The 19,188-nt window shown below is 27.6% G+C and overlaps 1 protein-coding gene across 2 annotated transcripts in view; it reads left to right on the top strand.

Moving 5' to 3' along the window:
• Positions 1-19,188, top strand: part of LOC129960322 (voltage-dependent calcium channel subunit alpha-2/delta-3-like) — a 401,899-nt gene that overhangs the window by 330,552 nt on the left and 52,159 nt on the right. For both annotated transcript variants that reach the window (XR_008783575.1, XM_056073687.1), the window contains exons 16-25: positions 11,414-11,470; positions 12,712-12,768; positions 12,932-13,012; positions 13,748-13,822; positions 14,449-14,532; positions 14,746-14,769; positions 16,113-16,184; positions 16,269-16,330; positions 17,642-17,721; positions 17,842-17,887. Coding sequence is in view for 1 of the 2 variants with exons in the window: in XM_056073687.1 (XP_055929662.1) it covers positions 11,414-11,470; positions 12,712-12,768; positions 12,932-13,012; positions 13,748-13,822; positions 14,449-14,532; positions 14,746-14,769; positions 16,113-16,184; positions 16,269-16,330; positions 17,642-17,721; positions 17,842-17,887 (638 nt within the window). In the remaining variant the exon portion in view is untranslated. The remainder of the gene's footprint in view (positions 1-11,413; positions 11,471-12,711; positions 12,769-12,931; positions 13,013-13,747; positions 13,823-14,448; positions 14,533-14,745; positions 14,770-16,112; positions 16,185-16,268; positions 16,331-17,641; positions 17,722-17,841; positions 17,888-19,188) is intronic.

Genomic DNA, 19,188 nt, shown 5'->3' on the forward strand with positions numbered 1-19,188 from the left:
AGGAATAGAAACAAGCAAAAAAAAAGAAAGTAAAGAAAATTGTAATTAAAATAGCTAAATAAAAAAACTATGATTGATAGCCCTGAAACACTGACCTTACAGGCACTGAAATCATACGATGACCCGAAAATTTAAAAAAATATGTAAAAATTGATTTAAATGAAATTTTCTGCTGTTTTAACAAAAAAGATTAATAAAAAGTGAATTATGAAAACAGTGATTTTTTTTCAAATTATGAAATTTAGCAAAACAGTTTTTAATTCTTTATATAATAACATAATGAATATATTTTAGAAATAACGAAACTTTTAAAAGCTACGAACTTGTCAAATAACTTTCTTTTGTGCATAAAAATTAGGAATTTAATCAAAAATAATTATATTATCTATTAATGCGAATAAAATTCCTTTTCTTATTTATAATGAACTCAAAAGAAAATCTGTTGCAATAATTATAAAGCATGTTTGTTTTTATAAAACTTTTTATAATACCTGCAGGTCAAAGGTACAGTTTCCGCCCCCCCCTATCAAAGTTACAATATTATGTTGTACCTTTGGCCACCATGTAAGTTTTTTTAAAAAAATAGATTAAAATATTTTTATAAAACAAAGTTAAGATTAAGATTCGCGACATAATTGTGAGGTTGCATACAAATCCACTAAAAAATTAATAATGAAAATCTCCTCTATTTTTAAATATGGTTAACATAATCGAAGAACAGCCTAAAATTTAGATTTCTTAATTTTTAAGCAATACATTTATTATTAATTATTAAGCAATACATTAAGCAATACATTTATTATTTGAAATAACCCGAGATTTTATTCTTTACGTCATTTAAAGAACTTTACCAGAAGGAACTATATAGCTATGACTAACAATTTAGAAAGGATCAATTGGACCACGATTAGAGTAGATATCTAGTATAACTGGGCTTAAGCTGCTGTGTGACTCAAGCTTTGAATTTCTAAATTAAATTCTCGCGTTGTACTTTACAGATATGACAGCACATAAATTGGCTCAAGCCAGTATATGCTGGAGTTAAGTTTCAAAGCGAAAGTTTATGACTACATTTAAGATTACTGGTAAATGAATTTCCAATCGGTGGTGAGGATGTTTTATTCATATTGGAAATATTTAAACTCATTTTGATATTAGTTTGAATTATTTCTTAATCTAATAAATAATCAATTCTATTATTTATGAAAAAATGAGTTTTTAGAGAAATTTATTAAAAATTAGTGACACCAAACTGATTTATAAATTTATCATTCAACAAAATTACCTTCATTTCATTGAATTTTACTTAATAACATAATCCTGAATTTCACCTTACTGTTATTTTCAATACTCATATGTCGTTTATCTGAATTAGCATTTACTACATGCCTAGTTTGTTATTTGCATGAAAAGTTTTTCTTTTTTCTTTTTTTTTCTTGGCATCTTGAGTTTTTTTTATTCTATCTTTGAAATATCATTTTTAAATTACATCTTTCTGCACCGTTTCATATCTTTTTGCACGTATTAGAAAAATAATTTTTTTTCTTCTTCATTTGCATGTTTTTTAGTACATCTACTTTATTTTAGTTTGAATATTCAAATCAATTTTGCTTAGTTGTATTCATGGAATTAATTCTCTTATTAAAAATATCTGAGATACTATCGACTACTTTTTCTTTTTCATTTCTTCCGATTCAAGAGTCTTTACCTTTGTTTACAATAAACTTATTTCTCGTATAATTTTTGATGAAATAAAATTTACGCGCACACACACACCTGAATTAATAATTGATTAATACTGTAAGATCTCACAAAACTTCAAATTTGCAAGAAAATCTAATAGTTTTTGCATTCCCGACACAAATTTTATATATTATATTTTTCTATCAACAATTTAATCAATCATTTTTAGATAGGAAATGTTAGAACACGAAAACGCCATTATTTTATTGATACTTTTGTCTAAGTGCCTCTAATTGATGTGCTGTCTAAGTTTCTTGTTCTAAATGAATAAGCTTGTAAATTGCTTGAAGAGTTTATGAAAATTCATTAAATCCAACGTTGTAAAGAAGAAGAATTTGAAAAAAAATCAGTTATGCTATTTATTATATATTTATTTAATTTTTACTTTTTGTTGTGAAGTATTAAGGCAGCATGAATTCGTATTTAAATGAAAAGTAAAGATAAATGAATTTTGGAGAAAGGCAAATAACTAAACGCACAAATATCTTTTATTCAGAGAATTTCTGGAAGGCTTTGGCCTATATCCTGCAGAATCATATAAAAATATGTAATGAGTAATGATAAGCTAAATTGAAACTCTATGGAAAGATCAAAAGAATGCGAAACTACTCCCATCTTTAGTAAAATAAATAACCCTAGAGAAATCTTATTCGTAAGAGGTGAATCTTAAATTATTTATACGCACATCATTTAAAAAAAATATCTCGCAAATTATGAAGCTTTATATCTCACAAAACAGTGTAAATAGAAATCTTTTGAGTACAACTAGGAGTAATCTCAAGATGTATTCTGAAAAGAAACAAACAGAGTAGTGATTTTTTCTTAATTTGACGCCGATGGAAAATTTGTAATCTATTACTACCATCTGTTAACTTAATTGCTCTTATTTTAACCCCATTAGCAATAATACATATAACCATCACATATGTAGAGATTTAATAGACAGGGCAATAAAACTATTTGCAGAGTTATTTGATTCTTTACACGGATTAGTTCCACAAGATAAGGAAATTTCTAAAAGCTTAGTGGTGCATCATCTAGAATACTACTCTCACTCAAAAAGAAATCCAACGGTTCAACATGTGAAGCCTAAAAATTGTTTTAAAATCTGGACTACGTTCTAATAAATTAATCCATCTTAGATCAGTAATTGTCTCCTTTCATAACAGAACAGAATCTTTTATCATTGAGATCCAAGTATCTTTTGCTGTTAACAATAATACCTCTAATCTTCATGCATGAAATGATTAACAAGATAAAACATTAAAACTATCTATAGGGTTTCTTAGATTTCATAGCCTCAATTGAGATTAGTTCCTCAATTGGAGCAAAATTCTAATGTCTTAGTGGTATGCCATCTTTAACACGTAATCTACAAAAGAAGGAACGATACTGGTAACACATTCACTTACTGAAAGGAAAAAAAAATTAAATAGAAAATAGATTTTGAACTATGAAACTGCAATTTGACAAACCAATCCGTCTTTAATAGATAAAAATCCTTCGCTCAAAACTTAGCGTATCTTTATTGAAATTCTAGTATACATTCATTCCAAATTTTTTTACTTAGAGCTTCCCAATTTTCTAGTTCTATCTCATCAATTTTATCTTTACGTAGATCTTTGCAAAAAAAAAATCCTCTATTGTCTTTTCCATGTTTTCTCTGCTTTTTTCTCTATTCTGTTTTCGGCACTGAATTATTTTCTGCACACTTTTTAATATCATTTTTAAAATAAAATTCGCACACTTTTAACATCGTCTTTCTATTTCAATTTTTGCCTCGAGTCAATTTAAAATAATGACTTTCCTTTGGCCTTTGCAGTACCAACCGAATTCATCTCCACCCTATAGGGTAAGTTTGAGGTCGTAAATACCGACGTTATTTATATGAAATTGATATGCATTATTCAAATGTATCTCTTGTCTTTCCATATTTGCGTGAATAAATTCACGGTCTGTAATCGATGTTCTTTTGTAATTTGCATGTGTACTAAAATCATTTACAAAAAAAATGTAGTAAATGATTTGTGCTGCTATTTGGATTTGGCTTTTCATTAGTTTATTTTTTCAGTAAATAGCATGTATTACAGTGAAGATAAATTTATGCGTGAAGGAAAATGTGTGAAATTCTTAAGTTTAAAAGTAATCATTTTATTTTTTTTATAAATTGTTATGAATTTAAAAGCTTGTCAATTAATATGTGGAAATGTCTGAATGTACATTGTGTGTAATTTTTATTTACACTTTACAAATATGAATACATTTCTTTGATTTGTTCGTTGTATTTATGTATGCTTGTGTCAAACTGCTTATTTTATACCATCTAATAGAAAGTTTTCTTATAGCATTTTTAATTAAAGAAAGTGACTTTTTTGAACAGAAATGTGTTGAGAAAAGATGCAATATCAGCTAATTGAGCAAATAACTTGTAGATTATCAGATAAGAAGGTTTTCGGATTGTAATTTTTAATAAGAAAAGAAAATTTTTAATATTTTATTGTTTGAAATTTAAAATCTTACTTTTATTCCTCCAGAAAAAATAATTACTTTTTTGTAAACCTCTAATATTCTTTATTAAACAAGAATTCAAGCCGATTAAAATTTAGAAAATTGAGTAAAATTCGAAAATTAGGTAAAAAAAATGATATTATACATAGTGAAAAGTTAATTATAACCCCTTAAATTAACAACATTTGATAGTAAAAATTTTTAAAACAATTAAATTTACATAGAAAAGAAACCAAAAGTGAAAAAATATATGAATGTTATAATACATGTATTAAAAGTACATATGAAAAAATTAATTATGGATAATCCAATATATATTCTGGACCTTTTTTTAGTTACTAAAAAAATCCCTTCAGTTTAGAAAATATACGTAAAAATTACCGACTGCGCTCCCAGTACTATTGTTTACAATTTTGACAGTTGGGATTTAAATTTTGTTTACCATTTTTACAGCTTTGATCACAAAATCCATTTGGTTAATTGAGAGTTTATATAATTTATGCTTCAAATAATTGGAGCTCTATCGCATCTTTTCATAAACGCGTAGGCAAGCGACACAGCCACTGATGCAGAAAAAAGTTATGGAATAATTATTTTTATTTATTTTATTATTGTTTTGTCATTAATAACAAGTCATAAATTATTTCATTAATATTCTTTCAAAGCAAACATGGTATGAAGTCTTAGAATATATAAAGAAGTTATAAACATGCATTTTAATACATAGTTGACGACAGATACGAGTTGAAAATTTTTATTTTTCGATTGTTTGTGACAGGAGACTCTAATACGTATTTTTGAAAATTGATATGATATTCATTCTTTTGTGAGCATTAAAATCAAGTGTATTTTGCAGTATGCTGTAATAAACACGTTAAATACACAAGTTCACATGCAAAATTTAAATATTTCTAATTAAATCAGTCACAGTATTATATAATAAGTTATTGTGAAAAAATTGTAGCAAAATAAATAATTTAGGAATTAAATTTTTTTAATTAAAAATATTTCCGCCCATTCGTAGTTAGCATCAGCTTCACATTATTTATTTCCAGGCAATTTTCTGTTGATAAATTCTCTGTTTCCCGGCAATTCTCTGTTGATAAAATCATGCATGAGATTAAATTTCAATATATATATAATTTAAATACGATGACAGATTTCTGGACATATTGGAAATATATATTCTTGCGAATTCATTCGCCTTTATTTGATAACTGCCTTAAAAAATGTAACTAAAATTATATAATTAATTAAGGTATTGAAGTACTAACTAACTGAACGATAAGATACTTTCTAAAATTGTTTCAAGATTAAATTATCTTTTGGGTTAACTCATTTTGGAGCAACAGATAAGAAATAAAGTATAATATCCATTTACAGGGTGAGGTAAAAAAAACTTGGACAAAGTTATTGCATCATAGAACAGAAGTTCATTAATTTCTTTTTAATTTGTGTGTTCATTTCTTTTGTTCTAACACTTTAATTATAAAATAATTTACGTATTGTTTTTTTTGGCTTTTTTTTACAATGTCAAACGAAAGGTCTGGTATTTTACAGTAGTTTAAGCAAGGGAAACGATAGTGTGAAATCGTTTGCTTGTTTTAACAGACCTTGTAAAATAGTGTCTGCTACAATCTGCCGTTTCAAAGAGCTTGGCAAAGATGGTCGACGTCGTACGGTGAACACTTCCAATAATCGTAAGACCATTAAAAAGCGAGAGTTCAACGAAATTCTAGTGTTTCCATGAAAAAATATCGCTCGTGAAACGGAAATAAGTGACCAATCAGTGCGGCGAATGGCAAACAGAGCTTGGATAAAGCTTAAGCAAAAACAGTCTAACAAGTCCCAAAAGGTTCAGCTCCTACTGAAGAAAACAAACACTTACGGCTCCAAAAATGCCAAAAACATTTGAGACGGGCCACAAATCAGAGCTGGGAGCGATTCCTTTTCACTAATGAGAAACTCTTTACCATCCAATAAAGTAATAATCCACATTACGATAGGATCTGGTCGGTAGACGATCTAAGCACCTTGGCAATTGTTGAACTTCGCAACATATAAAGTCGATCATAGTCTGGGGAGAAATTTACGCCAGCGGCAAAACATCGCTGGTTTTTGGGAATGAGGGCGTTAAAATAAATCAAAAAGTGTACCAGCTAAATATTCTAGAAGTTATTGTACTTCTGTATTCAAAACGGCACTTCGACAATGCAAACTGGATGTTTCAACAATACTCCGCATCAGCTCACAAGGCCAAAAAGACACGAGTGGTGCAAGGCGCATTTTCCGGACGCGATATCATCTGGATAATGGCCATTCTACTCTTTAGATAACAATCCCATGGATTATAGTGTATAGTCCATTTTGGAGTCTAGGACTTGCACTAAATCACACAAAAGTTTGGACTCTCTAAAGAAATCGCTTCGGTGGGAATGAGATAGATTAAAGATAGAAGACTTGCGGTCCATTGCTGAAAATTTTAATAAGCGTTTGCGCCTCTGCATCGCTGCAAAAAGCGGCTACTTTGAAAGCAATTAAGTTTATTTATTAGTAAAAGTCTACTCTTATTATTATCTGTTATATTTTGTTTATTTATTTATTTTTAATAAAGTTATATTAAAAATTGTTTGTCCGGGTTTTTTTTTTTTTTTTTTTTTTTTTTTTTTTTGCCTCACCCAGTTTTCACTCATGGCTTTTTAAAACTTTTTTTCTACTCTTCTATTTGAAAAGAGAAATACGTAAAATTCCACCTCCAAAAAATTCGTAAGGAAACACCAAATGGTGAAATTAAACTATTGTCTAAAGAAACGTAGGCATTATGACTCAATTATTAGATAAAATTTAGTAGGTTATACTATTATAGAGCTATGCAAAGTGTCTCAAATTCCATCCAAAAATTTAAGGACAGAAAACGAATAATGATAATAGACAAATTTGCTTACAATATCATGGACACAAATTCGTCCATAGGATGCGGAAAAGATGGAAAACACGGAAAAAAAAATAATACAGTTAAAGGGGCAAGGAATGTTTTGAGGCGAAACTGAATTATGTAGTTGATATGCACAGAATAAATATTCTTAAAAAATATTCAAAATTCCTTTTTAATAATCATTTTTAAACGTTTTAAATATCTCACAAATTTCAATAATTTTATCTGAGTCTAAAATTTGTTATTGCTTTCCTAAAGTATACGTAAAATTAAGCTAGTTTCCTAAAATAAATACTTCGTTTAATAGAAAAAAATTGTAGCTATGTAAAAGAATTCTTTATGAAATGATTGCCAAATTTTGCAGACAATAATTTGTGTCTAAAGAAAATTAACGCATGTATATTTGTTAAATATGTATTGTGTAATTGTTTCTTATTTCTTTGTTTTGATGGATGTTACTCTCAATGATTCGTATTCGTAATAAACTTGCATTTTACAACGCATGTTTTTGAGATTTTAAGTTATGATGCATGATATATCTAATACTTGGAGAAAATTATTTAATCAAAATCGAGGCAAAAATATTAAAGAGAGATATAACTTATTTTTAAACATAATGATCTTGTTATAGAAAGAATTTGCTCCAAAAAACTTTTTTTGTCTTATATATTTAGGTCATTGATGATTATGTGCATTTATATTGTTAAATGTAATATATAAGTTCTATGTTAAATATGTAATGTATTATTTATTTTGATGGACGTTATTTGCAATAATTCATATTCATAAATAAACTTGTATTGTGCAATGCATGTTATTGTGTTTCAAATTCCATGTTATTGTGCATGAAATATGTCATTCTTGGAGAATATTATTTAACTAAAACAAACTATTAAACTCATAAAAAATAAATTACAAAGGCAGATATTATTTGTTCTAAAATATAATGATTTTGTTATAGAAAGATTATGCTCCAAGAAAGTTTCTTTGTTTTATACACAAGGTATTCCTAAAAAGTGGAACAAGTGTTTATTTTCTTAAATATTGTACCTAAACATAACTTGCAATTACAAAGTTTCATTAAAGAATGTAGACAATTTATGAAAACATGTGCGCTTTTTTGGAAGTAGATAAAAAGTTTTTTCAATTAAAACTTTATGCGTCTCCCATAGAGTAAATGTGTTAATAAATAAAATGCTTGTTTTATATTCATCTGTGCACATAAAGTTTGCAGAGATACGCTTAGTTTAAAATTTTTGAGAGACGTATCATAAATTTGGGTGGAAACATTTGTTATATTCAAATCTCGAAATATAATTCATCACATCGAGAAATTGAACATTTCAAATATTTCTGAAAAGTAGCAGAATACCAAAAATAAAAAAAGAATGCATCGCTTACAATTATGTGCATGAAATTTGCTTTCCAAAAGAATGATATATTTTAGTTATGCAAAACCCGGATTATTAACTAGGGAAAGTAGGCAACTGCTTTTAGGCGGGAGCCTTCGGGAGTTGCATTTTTTTTAGGTATTCTGAAGATGTTTAATTTTGTGCTTTCCTTTAATCATGAAGGCCATGCAAATGAGCAAATTAAAATCAAGTAGAATTTAATTTACTAACATTATTCTTGTAACATTCCTAATTAACTATGATTTGTAAATTTTATTTATAAACATCTGAAACAAGTAAAATAATTTTTTTAAATAATTTATAATTCTAAAAAATAAAATGCTATATAATTTTTAAAAAAATCTTATTGAATTAAATCTTATTCATTTAAACATTATCTAGCCTGTTTTATGAAAGGTTTTGCCATTTTTCCTTATTTGTTTAAAATCACTTTTAAATTTCAACTATCCTTTTGTATACGTGATATACCAAAACTAACTATTTAGAAAATGATATACAATGAAGTGTTCTGCTATTTCATAATTTGTTACTTCAGAATATTTATATTAATATTAAATTAAAATCAGTAAAAATATTTAGTTTTGAAAAGAATATATTAGCCACGAGATTTGCATTTTCTATAGGTCTGTAGAAGGCGTGACCCAGCCTTGCAATATCGAGGATCTTCTTGGAATCGTTGAGGATTTCGACCGTATATAATTATACAGCTGACCTAGTTGCAAATGAACACTAATGTCCTTTCCTGTGTTTCCAGCATCTTTCTAGAAAATGTATTTACAAAACATTTGAGCGATTGCAAATTACAGGATTCTTACTTTCCTGGGGAGGGTGAGGTGTTATATAAATGATTCAGAAATTCACATGTTGGCATGTTTGTTTTTCATGCAAGTGTACGAGCAGTCAGGTCAGAACTCATCATCTCCAAAAACGACAGTGCAAAAAATACTTCAAGGTAATTCTTGGCATCCACATAGCATTCGTGAACTCCATGGGCAGTTACATTTAGATCTTTAACAATATTTAGAGTTTTACAGTTGGACCATCAAATCTGTCTTTTCTCAGAAATGAAATTTCGACAGATGAAAGTTCTTTAATTCAGGTGGAAGCATCGCTCATCAAAATGATCACTTTTCAAACAAAAAAAATCCCATTCTTTGTACAAAAAGCTCATCATCGGTAACAATTTTCTATAAATATGTGGTGTGGAATTCTTAGAAACTATTTGGGTGGTCCTATACAATACAATATTATGCAGAATGATGACCGATATATTCAGTTTTGAATGGCATCATGTCTGAACTCTTTCGCCTTTGACAGTACTTCTACTAATGTTGTTGCAATTTGATGATACTCCTCATCTTCATACATCAACTATTAGACTAAAGTTGGGTGCTGACTTCCGCGATAGACTGGTTGGTCTAAAGGGCTCTGTTGAATTTTCTCCTATGTCACCTGACATGATTCCTGCTCCTTTTTATTTATGGGTTGCTTACGTTCTTCCGTGTATAACACATCTCCTATAGATGAAGCAGACCTTCCCGAAGAATTTGTTTTGAGGTCACAAGTGATAAACTGGATCACTTGTATGAAGTATTTTTAGAAGAATGAAACCTCGCATAAATGTTGAAGGTTTTCATTTTGAAGAAGTTTTTTAATCACTTCAATTAATGTATTATTGGACCATTTTTCAAAATGTAATAAACGTTAAGGAATCCATTATAATTGTGTCTTTTCAATAACCGTTTGTGATATAGATATTATCCCTGAAAAAAAAAAGACTGACTTGAACATCAGTCTGAAGTATAGAAAGATGGTCTAAGTCAATAAATTTGCCTTTTAATACCTCATAAAATTTTACAGACAGAAAAATTAATCTTTGAATACTAATAGATGAGTGTTAGAGAAATGTTTTGCTTCTTAAAATTTTTCTCTGTAGGACCATGTAAATATTTAACTTTTGTAGATTTTATTTCCAAACTCCTAATGAAGCCGAAGTATGTTCATGCATTTGTGTACCTTATTTGCTAAAACTTTGCGATGGAAAGTGTATGTCTATTTGTAATAGTTAAGGAAATCCTGTGCATAGTTTATAGATGGCCACGCACTTTTCCATTGATCTTTATTTGAAGTGAGTATAGAGGTTCCAATTATTTTAAACTTAAGAAAGAAAAATGTATATGAAAGTAATGGCTATTATAAGATATAAAATTCAGACAAATAGATTCCTCAATTACTTACTTACCGATAATTTTTAGAAGAATGATTTTTTTAAAGTTAATTTATGAAAATTCCTTTACAATATAAATAGTTTCTATTTTGGCCAAGTAAAACTTTTTTACTTTATTTGCTTTTACATGATTAACTTCTTAAGCTTAGACCAATTATTTTAATTTAAATTTTACAGCCTTGTCATTGTATAGTCAAAAAATATTCTTTCAAAATTTAAAAAAATCAAAGGTTTTTAAAATATTATTTCCATGTTGGTCAATAATTCTCATATTTGTTTATGAATGGGAACCTCAGACTGTTAAAAAATGATTATTATATTTGATACTACTTTCTTGAAATAGAGCACTGATTTCAAAAATTCCTTTCAGTAAATGTGAAATTTAAAATGTCAGCGATAAACAAATGACTTCCGTTTCCATTATGTAATAAATGTTTTGCTCGTTAGATAAAAAAAAAATATCGCCAATATTATTGCAGATAACGTATACAGAATCATCATTACTTTCTAAACAAGAACTTAAACTAAATTATTTCGTGTTTAAATTATGTGTAGTTTGTTAATTTTTCTAAAATTATTCTACTCTAGGCTGTACAACTTCTTATCACTGTGTCAACACCTGTGTTTGACAGAAGGAATTTTTCTGTAAGTAATTTTTGTATCTTATTGAATTTCATTTTAACTTCCAAAGCGACTATAGGCATTTTAGAAAAAAATTAAATAAAATGCTGGGTGTTCATAAGTAAAGTTATCTTACATAGAGATTTTAGAATAAATTAGATTTTAGAGTTAGATTTAGAGATGTTACAATTCTTACATAGAATTGTAACTATTAAACTTCGATATCACTAAAATTGGGATGGTAAAGATGTAAAAGAAAAAATAATTATTTTATTTCAATAAGTGCAACAAGAAAGTTTTTAACTGCAAAATTATTCAAAGCAAGCATGCTAATTATTTTCCAATATCGTCATATCAGCTCTATTAAAATGTAAGTACACGTAATTTTCACTTTTAAAGTTTCACATATTCAAAGGGGAAAAAATGTCTCTAGTGCCTTCACTACTCAGAATGATTTTAAACACTAGATCTTCTTTTAACGTGCTATTCTGTGGCAGCGGCACTTTTGCAAAAAAAAAAATCAGAGGATTTTTGTAAAGATTTTGCCACTAAATTTTCAATTTTGTCATTTAATATTTTTTTATTCTTATTTAATTTAACACCATTTCACTTATTTTAACGTTTTTACATTTTTTTCACTTAATTTAGCATTTAAATTATTATTTTTTTTTACTTTTTTCACTTAATTTAACGTTTAAATTAATTTTTATTTTTTAAATGCTTTATTTTTTATTTTCTTGATTAAAACTGAGATTATATCAATCCTCATGGACTAACGCAATCGTATTGTTTTCAAAGTTGGCAAATAATTTTTATATAATCTCCATTCCAGAATTCATACAAAATCAATGGCACCTTGCATATTTAGCTCTTTGGAGATGAAGCAGGGGTGCTAAGTAAAGCCAAACAATAATAAAAGTTCGTTGGACGACATGTCATTTTTGATTTTCTCTTTATAATCCTTTCTTTCATACTTCATTTCGCATTACTATTTCATCTAAAATGACTTAATATAAAGTACTAATTTAATAAATTAAACTTAAATAAGTGTAAATAAATTCAGCTTTTGTAGAGAAAAAATTTATTATTTTTTCAAGTATGGCAATTCGCATCTATTAACGCAAAATAAGGCATTTATGTCATTTTGTTAAAAAACAAGCAACTGACGATTAAAAAGGCATTTATCATTGCATTCATTTTATGCATTTCTTTTCATGTTATTGTAATATACCACTTTTCTTCCTAATATATATTTATTATTTTAGAATGTTACTGAAAGAATAAGGAGTAGCAAAAATATTTGGATTGAAAAAGTAAAAGAGGTAAGAATGATGCGTTAAGTTTCTTTCTGACCTTTCAACAAAACTCTAAATTTTAAACTTAAAATCCCCATTTCTTAATCTCCCTCTTTATTTATAAGTAAGAATTTATTAGAAGTAAAATATTATTTATGATTGTCTTTAAAATAAACATTCTTCTTGACAGATGCGTGTTGCAAATATTCTTGGAGTAGCTGGAACAGATGTACCTATACGTGAGATTATCAAATTGACTCCTCCCCATAAGGTATGATTTTTATTATGTTAATTACTTCTTCAAATAATTAACATTTATTATTCATTTTAGTATCTCATAATTCGGCAAATAAAAGAAGCTTTGTGTTAGGATTTTCTAATTTTAATAATTAAACTTAAAATACTATTAGTTTTACCCTTTGCAATCCACTGTAGAATATGACTCGGCATGCTAGGTTGAGTTTTAACATCATTATGATTGATATATTTTAATTTATGATTATAAAACTAAATTAACAATAAGTTTTATTTTGAGATCTCAATAGTGAAGAACAGAGTTAATCATTCTTGAATAATTGAGGATTTAATTATTTAAAAGAGTTTTGAAAAAGATAAAATAGGTATTTTAACAATATTGAAGAAACACTGATCGGCTCTCAGCTCGTCATCTTTAGAAACACTCCTTATATCCAGGCATTTAGAGTTCAATGGTGCCTTAATACAAATCAAGAAAGCTTTTTCTCTATTAAATTCTGACATATTATTGCCAGAAACATCCCCACTTTACCTAACTTCTATAATGAAATTCGATTGTATGCAGTTTTCTTAAAACTTTATTTTAAAAATAGGGTCAAATACATAAAGAAATGACTCATTTTCAAGTAGAATCTGTTATCCGAGTTTTTAAATTCTAAAATGCAGTAAAGTTATTTAAAACGCTTTTTTCCCGAATGTTTTGAATACTTATCTTTTTTCTTCTTTTTTTTTTTTTTTTTTTTTTTTACAGCTTGGAGTTAATGGCTACTCCTTTGTAGTGACAAATAATGGATTTGTACTGTACCATCCTGATCTCAGGCCACTGGTAAGTAGAAAATCTATTAAAGGAGAATTATTGTAAAAGATTTTTGAATAAAAATAGAACTTTCCAAAAGTCAGTAGCAGTTAAAGTAAAATACTCCTAATCTTCAAATGAGTTAGTTTTAGCCAAGTTAGCCAAATAAGTTTGCTGCAAAAGGCCTCCTTGAAATTGCTTTGAGTATGTAGGAAATTTAACGCCAATGTTTGTATTTATTTACAGTTGCTGTCGAGCAAATGAAAAATTTCTATAAAATATAACATAGTTATATTTAATCACATGTAAGCAACATATCCTTAACCAAAGTGCAAACGCTAGTGTGTTTTTTATTGCTAATACCGGGCATATGATTATTTTGATTTCTTTTTAATGAGCAATTCAATTTTGCACGTTTTGAAGATGTGCACAACTGAATTTCTCATTAGAAATTTTAAAAAGGGGAGTTTCTATTAGCAGTGAAATATGCTTTTGCTTATATACAAATAATATTGATAGTAATTATGAATTATATAGTATTGCTTGTAAAAATAAATAGGGATTTTTACATTTTTATTACATGCTATTTTCGTATGATGTTTATATGGTTTAATTTCTATGTAATATTAGTAATTATTTTACTTTAATCAATCCAGTTTCAAGATATGTTGAAACCTGAGTATAATCAAGTAGACATGGCGGAACTTGAGTTAGTAGATGACGATAGATTGGGACCAAGAGTAAGTTCCATTTCTTATTATTTTCATTTGTAAATAATACTAATTTTAATCTACTTAATTTGTAACATTTTAACCAATTCAAAAAACGCTGTTTATATCAGATCACTTCATCTAAATTTGTTGATAAATTAGAGTAACATTTATTTATTTAATATTTTAAGAAGTTCAACATCATTCTATAGTTGATTTAAATTGATATTTTTCTTTTCATAGGAATTTGACGAAACTTTATATGAGGTAAGAGTCTTATTTAATCTCAATGTTTATAAAACTTCATCAATTATAATTATTACAACCTTAAAAATATTTCAGTCAAAATTTCAACACAAAATAAGCAATTTAAACTGTTATTAGGATAAATAAATTGTTAATTGCTCATCTATTTTTAAGTAATTGTGGAAGGAATTATTTTATCAATAAAAAGAATTCAATAAATCAAACTTTTAAGAACCCACTTTTTGAAGTTAATTAAAAAGCAAAATATTTTTATTTCATTTTTTAAAAATTTTAGTCTTTAATTTGTAATTCATGTTTTTAAGTAATATAGAATATTGCAATAATTTTTCTGCAATTTATTGACAAGTGGCACCACTTGGATGAAATTAAAATTTACTTTAATTTATAAATCAACTGACAATTTATTTCAGAAAATATTAAAAAGGATGTAAAAAAGTTGAAAACTCTAGCATAGACAAAAATAAATTAAAATTTAATAACAGAAATTCACTTCAAAAATATGAAGCAAGACGAGCTAAATAAAAATGTGGCAAATGTTTTTTTTTTTTTTTTTTTTTCATTAGCACATAATCTGATGCTCTATTAAATACGACTAATTATCTTTCAGTCTAATTTTCAAGTATTTGGACTTAGGTTTATACTTTTTGTTTATCATACATTATGTTTTTGGAAACATTTAATTCAGGCATAGTTAGAATAACAAAATGTACGAAATTATCATTTTTGTGTTGCACCTCCATTTGATATTGGTATATGTGGATTCACTATAATGGAAACTTTCAGAAAAATATACTTTTGTTTTAACATAAATTTAACAACGATGTTTATTTTCATGCGGTTGATTCAACTTAATTATAAATTCTAAATTGGACCATACTTTCGATTTTTATTTGTTCTATCACATTTGCAGGCTTCATTTATATATTTAAATTTTTGATTTAACAGAGTTATTTATTGATTCTCACCTTAAGAAGAGAAAAGCTTTATTTTCCAAAAATTATCAAAAATATATTTATTTTGAGTGAGTTTAAGAGCTGCATAATAATATATTAAATACTTCAATCCTTCCTGTAAAGGCGCATCTGATTAGATTTAATGTTTTTTTACATATTTTTTTTATTTTAACTAAATAATTCTATTTGTGTATTAAAATATCAAAATGGTTAATTTTTTTTAAATTTCAGTAACTTGACTTTTTGAAAAATATCCTATAAACGCTACTTTAAATTTAATATTTAACCTTCTTATCTTTTGACCTGAAATCAGCCAAGCTATCTTTCTGTTAATTGATTATCTCTAGCCATGTAATATCGACTTTATATCAACACTAATTTTTTTTCTAGATGAAAAATTCAACAATTAACCGCCGCATTGGATGGAAGAAACTTCCAGTGAAATTGCATATTGATGGGATGGTACGTTTAAATATGATTGAGTATAGAATGAATATATTCTGAATTATGAACAGAATTACTAATTACTTAATATTAATTTTGCAGCGTCGAGTTGTAACCAGAAGGAACTCGTACTATTATGGACCAATAGAAAACACACCTTATTCGTAAGTATTAAATTGCATGATTTTTCATTTGAAAAGAAAAATAGACTTATTTAGCAACTGATGCTATCAGAATAATGACGGCTGATTTCTGCTGCTCTCTGTTTTTAGATAAACTCATTAGCTTTATAAGTTAAATATCGCGCTTATAGACTTAGCTCGTGTATATTATAAAATAAAAGAAAAAAAGTGAGTTGTCAAAATTAGAGTTGAAGTAATGTATTTTTATTGACTTGTTTGTATGTATATTCTTCATTCATATATTACTGATTGTAGAAAGCATCGAATTCTGATATCTAGATAAACTGTTTCCATTATATATTCGGCACAATGTTTAATAAACCATAAAACAGTATTCGCTGAATCAGTTTTCCAAAACTATTTTGCCTCAGCGAGAGAAAATCTTTCACCCAAACTTCGATAATCATCCCTTATAAATAAAAAAGGAATTATGAAAGTGACTGAAATTCAACTTTTAAAGAAGTGAAAACTAACTCTAAATTAGAGACATGCTTCACGCGCTATATAACCGGCATTGAAAATGCCTGTCTATAATACCTAAATGCAATCAGGGAAATTCAATTTTTTCACGAGAATTACACATAAAAATTGAACTGAACAAACTGCAGGTTGAAAAAGAAAGCTATGTGATTACAACGCAAAGCAATATGTATATCTATGACTGATGGCATATTCTAATACGTCTATGTGATTATAACGACGTAAAGGGATCCAGTTCTATCCTTTTGACGATGAAAAGAATAGAAATAAAGGCAAAAGGCAAGAAGGACAGATTGGTGCAAAGAAGCTTAACAAGAGAATTTATCTGTGAATTCTATGATGCGATACAGCTATACAGATAAAAAATGTTGGGAATTCTAGAATCCAAATTTATAGCCTTGCAATCATTCCATTTTCTAGGAGCAAATTCCCGAAGATGAACAGAGTTTGAAAACCCTATACTGTCTATTTCTTCAGAAGCAGCAAAATCTTCGATATATCCGAAATAATAAGGGGATTATATCATTGTCTATTTGGGTCACAGAAAGTCCACTGCAATCATGGCATCAAAATAGCAACTACATCTCAAATGCATTTAAAAAAACAAGACACTATTGTTTCAATCTCTGTAAATGATTTTCAGATATTTATAAATAAGAGGAATAAATTCTTATGTCCATTTATTACCTTGTATTTTAAATGAGTTTAACAAAATCGCGTTGTCGAAAACAGGTTTCGGTAGCAATTTTGTATTTGTTTTTCACTGAATTAAAAAAAGAAGAAGAATTAATTTGATTTCATGTCTATTTCTAGGTTAGTCATTGCTTTGCCTGAACCATATGGCCAGTACAGATTATCTGGTCAAATAGAAGTAAAAAGAAGAACTGAAAATTGTAAGTTATTATCTACAAAATATTTCATTTTTAAAAACATATACGAAGTAATATTTATGAAAACGATACATTTTGGAAATTTACTGAGCAGTGCTAATTCTTTTTGTTCATTTTTTTCAGTGCAACAGTATTTTAAAGATGACAAATGGAGGGTTCATCCAGATTGGTAAATACAATATTACTGCTTCCGCTTTAGAGTTACTTTATTTTTTAACTATTTTTGTTTAAAATTGTTATTTTACCTGTTCAAATTGTTAATTACTTCTTAAATTGTTATTTTACCTTTAATTGCCTCTATTTGAATAGCGCATATTCCAATATTCTTATATAGTTTTTAAAATACTGATAATTGATAAAGTATGGAAATTAATTACTAGTCTCTTTTTATTAATACATTTTTACTGAAATTATTTTGAAAGAATTGAAATATAAAAAATATAAACTTCTTGCTATGAAATAGAATTCCTATCAGCGAATATATTCTCATTTGCAATCATAATTTCTCTAATGATATTTTGTATGAAAAACTATGTTAGTTCCTAAAATTAAAGTGCATATATTTATGTTTAAGAAATAATTTCAAAGAAAAAAGGCAGGTAAAGCATTTTGTTATTCTACAACCTGCATTTCAATTTCAAGGAATTATGGAACGAACAGTGCCAACTAACGTATATAAAATAACAAAATCAGATTTTTTTTTCTTTTCTTGTGCAGATTGCATTTAATTTTACATGATACCAAGCTGTATAAATTTAAGAACTGTATTTAGACTAAGATCGAATTTATTTCTGCTTTAAGGAACATTTTTGTAAAACTACAACATAACATTACCCTATATTCGCACGAGATACTTTATTGGACTGGAAACCATCTTTTGATTCAATATTATAATAAATTTCATTCAGTAAATTCCGACAAAAATATACTGGGTGATTATAATAAAAGTTAGATTTCAAAAATCGATAATTTTAAAATTATTGGTTAGAATGACTTGATATTTTAACCGAACAATCGTGAGGCAATGGAATGTTGTTTGGCGAAGGACAAAGAAATAGTTCCAAAATGTGCCAATAGATGACGCTGGCGCTGTCACTGGAAAGACCAAAAATGGATTCATTAAATAAAGGAATATTGTTAACCAAAAGGAAACAATAGAGTTCGGGAGTTTACTAAAAACTTATTAGCGATAAGAAAAGAATGCAATTTTATAGCGACAACAGTGACAGTGACAAAAGAAAAAAAAGAGCTTCATGGAATAAACACCTTATTGATGGGTAGTTAAGGCATAAGTTGTTCGATATGCCCTCCGCCTTGTTCCGCTACTAACCAAAGAAGCGCAAAACGGCATGCTCCAGAACAGATCGGAGGGTAATCTGTACTGATACAATGAAGGTTTTGTGTGATGCTTGCCTTCAAGTCTGCTAGATTCTCAATCCGCCAGCTGTAAACACCATTCTTCAGGTACCC

The sequence above is a fragment of the Argiope bruennichi genome, chromosome X2 (assembly GCF_947563725.1).
Source record: "Argiope bruennichi chromosome X2, qqArgBrue1.1, whole genome shotgun sequence".
Taxonomy (NCBI): Eukaryota; Metazoa; Arthropoda; class Arachnida; order Araneae; family Araneidae; genus Argiope; species Argiope bruennichi.